At 35.8% G+C, this 2,799-nt stretch overlaps 1 protein-coding gene across 5 annotated transcripts in view; it reads right to left on the reverse strand.

The window, feature by feature from the left end:
* Positions 1-2,799, reverse strand: part of DCAF6 (DDB1 and CUL4 associated factor 6) — a 69,494-nt gene extending 66,695 nt beyond the window's left edge. The window contains exon 1 of one of the 5 annotated variants that reach the window (XM_015586195.2): positions 269-2,799. In XM_015586195.2, coding sequence (XP_015441681.1) covers positions 269-287 — 19 coding nt within the window. In that variant the 5' untranslated portion in view covers positions 288-2,799. The remainder of the gene's footprint in view (positions 1-268) is intronic. The other 4 variants (XM_015586194.2, XM_015586193.2, XM_015586196.2 and 1 more) reach the window with 4 other exon arrangements.

The raw sequence follows: 2,799 nt of genomic DNA on the forward strand, positions 1-2,799 counted from the left end.
AAAGATACTTAAACAGGACACAAAAGCATGAACTACAAAAGACATTGTTATAAAAACTAAAAGGCATGAACTGGGAGAAGTATTTGCAAAATACATATCTGATTAAGGACTTGAATCAAGAATGTATTAAGAAGTCTTTCAATGTTAAGAAGGTAAATCTGAACATTTAACCAAAGTATATGGATGGCCATGAAAAGATACTCAACATCACTATCCTTAGGGCTGAATCAAATGCAAATTAAAATTACAGTGAAATACCTCTACATACCTACTAGAAAGGCTGACATTAGGAAGACTCACAATGCCAAGTGCTGAGAATGAAACTATGGGGCCGTCGAACACTGCTGGTGGAAACGCAGGACAGTACAGTTATTTTTGGAAAAGTCCGACAGTTTCTTGTCAAGTTAAACACATTTCTAAGACTCAGCAATCCCACTGCAGGGATTTATCCAAGAAATGAGGATTTAAAAGTGTAAGGTGTAAATAAAAACTTTTGTTACTTATATCTTCCTTATTAGCCATCAGCAGTGTTCCCAAAATTTTTTTATTTAAATCTGCTATAAATACCTGGGAAGCCTGCTGCCCTAACCTGAAGTCAATGACATTCAATTACAATTACAATACACAGCAGCTGGTACAGTTTTGCAACTCTCAAGCCGAGACTCAGTGGATATTCTACTGGGTCAACACTGACATTTTTAACATGATACGGAACAGAAATGAGAATGCACCCCACCTAATAAGGCTAAATCACATTTGGAGTATCTTTTTCTTTAGTTGTGTGTGTGGATCACAAGTTGCCACGTATATGTATTTTTACTGTGGATCGTGGCCAAAACGTGAAAAACACTGACCTAAAACATACCTGTAACGTAAGTTTGGTGCTACCAGATGCTCCTATCCCTTCTAAGCCCTTTCATCCTACCCCAGGGAGGGGTGGAATCCACCGTTGAGTGATCCCATCCTGTTGTCTGCAGTTGTTGTGATCGACAGTATGCCTTTGGTGATCTTATCTACAGGAATTATCGGCATATTCTGTTTTTCATATTTGACATTTTCACTACTAAAATCATTTTCCAATTTTCCCTGAAATTTCAAGACTAAAGAAACAAAAACCAAATTTCCACTAACTTTTCCTCAGTAGCTAATGAGGCAAAAGTCAGAATTAACTGACCCTCATTTGACATATTGTAACTTAGCAATGCATTATGAAGAATTTGGTAAATCTGAATGTAGATGTACTCAGGCTGTGCCAAAACAGAGTAATTTAAGTGACTTTAATGAAACTCAGATGTTAATTCTTAATCTCATTACAAAAAGATTTTAATCTCGACTATAAAGTTGTCACCGGCTGCCAGCTATAGTCTGAATGTGTGTTCTTCCCCACCCCAAATTCCTCAGTTGAAATCCTGACCCCCAAGGCGATGGTGTCAGGAGATCTCCCAAGGTGATTGGAATTAGATTATGGCTTTTATAAAAGAGAGGCCCTAGGCGCTAGCCTAGCCCCTTCTGCCACAGGGGATTAGAGTGAAGCAGGCCTCACCAAATACAGAATCTGACCATGTGGACACCTTGATCTCAGCCTTTCAGCCTCCAAGTCTGTTAGAAATAAATTTCTCTTGTTTATAAGCCACCCCGCTTATAGCCGTTTTGTTACAGCTGCCCCAACTGTCCTACACAGCGCCTAATCATAACTCAAACATTTTATACATTATAGCAAACTCCCTCAAAAAGTTCTTTAAAATTACTTTTGTCAATTACCATCTTTTAATTTAGAGGGGTTAGAAAGTGTGAATTCAAATTGTAGGCTAAAATGAGAGAAATATGAATAGAGGAAATGTACATAAGTGAGTTTCTTTTATAAACAATGTTTGTCTTTATAAAACTGTACATATTCACTAAAACGTGTGGCTAATAAGTTATTATAATAACTGAATTCCAAAAGCACTACCCTATCTCAGGACACAGTATCTTGAGCTCTGAAACATTTAAACTTACAAATATCTCCAAACTTTGACAATTATTATCATTAGAACGTTTGGCTACTAAGTTACTATAATAACCACTGAATTCCAAAAGCACTACCCTATCTCAGGACACAGTATCTTGAGCTCTGAAACATTTAAACTTACAAATATCTCCAAACTTTGACAATTATTATCATTAGAACGTTTGGCTACTAAGTTACTATAATAACTACTGAATTCCAAAAGCACTACCCTATCTCAGGACACAGTATCTTGAGCTCTGAAACATTTAAACCTACAAGTATCTCCAGACTTTGACAATTATTATATCATTAGAACGTGTGGCTAATAAGTTACTATAATAACCACTGAATTCCAAAAGCACTACCCTATCTCAGGACACAGTAGCTTGAGCTCTGAAACATTTACACCTACAAGTATCTCCAGACTTTGACAATTATTTTAAGAAATAAATCCAACAGTGAAATTTACATCAGCCTCATGAAGATGACAATCCCTGACCTACTCTCTGGAAATCCATGCTAGACTAAAACAATATTCCATTGGTTCAGGTGAACCTTCTGAATTTGGGGCTGCATATAAACATATTTTTTCTCCTAAATAACATATGACGAATTATTTTTCTTCATTCCCACAATATAAAAAAATTTTGTGAACTGTAACTTTCTTTTATGGGAGGAAAAGAAATAACTAAATTTAAATAAAATCAACTGCAAAGCTTGAATACAACTATGGGAAAAACATTCTATGGCAAAATAATCTTAAATGTAAATGTCACAAGAAAAATCTATCAATTTGTTCTATCCCAATT

This window comes from Pteropus alecto, unplaced genomic scaffold (assembly GCF_000325575.1).
Source record: "Pteropus alecto unplaced genomic scaffold, ASM32557v1 scaffold101, whole genome shotgun sequence".
Lineage (NCBI taxonomy): Eukaryota > Metazoa > Chordata > Mammalia > Chiroptera > Pteropodidae > Pteropus > Pteropus alecto.